General features: G+C 22.8%; 2 protein-coding genes across 2 annotated transcripts; one reads left to right on the forward strand and one right to left on the reverse strand.

Moving 5' to 3' along the window:
* Positions 1 to 17: 17 nt before the first annotated feature.
* On the reverse strand, positions 18 to 1183 carry EHI_072630 (uncharacterized protein; the record flags this gene model as incomplete). The annotated part of the gene is made up of 1 exon (XM_001914404.1): positions 18 to 1183. A coding segment is annotated over one exon (1166 nt), but the record flags the coding sequence as incomplete, so codon positions are not given.
* Positions 1184 to 1475: 292 nt separating this feature from the next.
* On the forward strand, positions 1476 to 1955 carry EHI_072640 (uncharacterized protein; the record flags this gene model as incomplete). The annotated part of the gene is made up of 1 exon (XM_645912.1): positions 1476 to 1955. The coding sequence occupies one exon, from the start codon at positions 1476 to 1478 to the stop codon at positions 1953 to 1955; it is 480 nt and encodes a 159-aa protein (XP_651004.1).
* Between the last annotated feature and the right edge of the window lie 264 nt (positions 1956 to 2219).

Raw genomic sequence — 2219 nt, forward strand, 5'->3', positions numbered from 1 at the left:
GAAGAATATATTTATACCTCCAATCTCCTCCAAAAACACCACACCCCCATTTACCACTAATAAATGGAATTAAATGATCTTCTTCAGATAAACATTCAACACCACTAAAAATTTTATTTAATTCACGAAGAGTTTGTTGTTCATTGTATTGTTCTTTTGGATTAATATAAGCGACAAGAGCATCTAATGCTACAATATTATTAGAAGTTAAGTGTTCAAATTCTTTGTTAAATTGAATGCCTCTCCCATAACCTTTAATTTTAACATAACGAATAATATTTTTAAATAAAATAGTTGTTTGATCATCCATAACTGGATTAGTTATCATACTAATAAACATTTCAGGACATTCCATAAACATAATTTCTTCTTGAACACATCCACCATGAAGTACACCTCCTCCAATATATTTATTAGCAAAATCAGCTTTAAGATTTTCTGTTTCATTAATTTCCATAATTCCATGAATATTATCAACATCTCCTGGAATAATTTTCTTATTAGAATTTAATAATTCTTTCAATGAAAGTTTGGATGAATGTCTTTCAATTTCAATTATTTCATTCATAAGTTTATCATTAGTAATTTCTTTAAAAATTAAATGAAAGTAATGAATAATACATTGAGTCATGGTTATTGATACTGAATCTTCACGAAATAAGAAAAATGGAAATTGTGCATATTCATTAAATTTTCTTGAATCTTTACGTAATTTCAATGAATATAAACCAAATAACATACATGAAATTAAACATAAACTTTGTTTTCTTGTAAACATTACTTTACCTGTTTTATATAAAATTACAGGTGGTGGTAAAAGTATATTTTGATGATTAATAATCATTTCTTTACATAAAGGAATTAATTCATTTTGTATAATACTTTTTTCATTTTCATTTAAGTTTTTAAATGATGGAAGTTCTTTAATAGTAATTTCTTTTTCTCTTTTATCTTTTTCATTTGTAAACATAGATGCCATATATTTTTGTAAATCTTCTATTGTTTTTATATTTCCTATTGCTCTTTCTAAGTATTTCCATTCTGATAAATAACATGGTAAATCAATTGTCATCCTTGGTTGTTTTGGTATTTGATAATCTTCTAATTTAAATGGATATGAATGCTGAAATGGACAATCTTTTGAAATACAAAATTGGTCAAATTGACATAGTGTTGTTGTCATGAAATTAGTTTACGTTATTCTTCATTTAAAGTTTTGTTTATGTAATTAAATTATATGACGTTATTTATAACTATAATTATTATTATTATGTATTATTATAAATTTAATTTATATTGAATTATTAATTCATTATTATTAAGTTTATCATTATGATTTATTATTTATAATTATTATTCAATTCTGTTTTTATTGAATCAATCCTAAATATGAAGATACATCATATTAAGAAATATGAAACTAACAATATTTTTTCTTCATATAAAATAAAACCAATCTTTGTTATTTCATTTTGATGTCAAACCAAATAACTGATGACCCTTTTAATCTTCAAAGATTTATTGATGGACAAGAGACTGGTTTTACTCCACAGTATCATGCCCAAACATTTTCTACTGCTTTAAAAGAAGTAAAAAATGGGAAAAAAGTAACACATTGGATATGGTATGTATTTCCTGTTATACAAGGATTATGGGGAGGAAGAAATAATGACTTATATAACATTCAGACACTAGATGAAGCAAAGGCATATTTAAAACATCCAATACTGTCATCCAGACTGAGAGATATAACTATTGCATTACTTAATCAAAAACATACACTTTATCCAATTAATATTTTTGGATATAAAGATGTTCATAAAGTTTTATCGTGTATGACATTATTTTATTATGTCTCAAAAGATAAATTATTTAAAGATGTTATTGATAAGTATTATAAAGGTAAGTTTCATCAAGAGACATTAACTATTCTTGAACATCTTTCTATTTTATAAAACTTATTTCTTTTTAATTGTTAAAGAATCATTTAATTTTATAAAATAATACTCTGTTTTGTTTTTTATTATTTACTTTATTCTTATTCAAAAATAATTGAAATGATTTTAAATTATACAATTGATTTATCTTGTAATTTTAAACAAACTTCAATTTTATCTCATTAATTTATATTTAAATATTTGTCAGTTATTATGATTCTAAAGTTAAACTTTATAAATATAATACATATATTAAAATAAATCCAAGTTTTGATTCAACCA

This window comes from Entamoeba histolytica, genomic scaffold, assembly GCF_000208925.1.
Source record: "Entamoeba histolytica HM-1:IMSS scf_1104750517399 genomic scaffold, whole genome shotgun sequence".
Lineage (NCBI taxonomy): Eukaryota > Evosea > Mastigamoebida > Endamoebidae > Entamoeba > Entamoeba histolytica.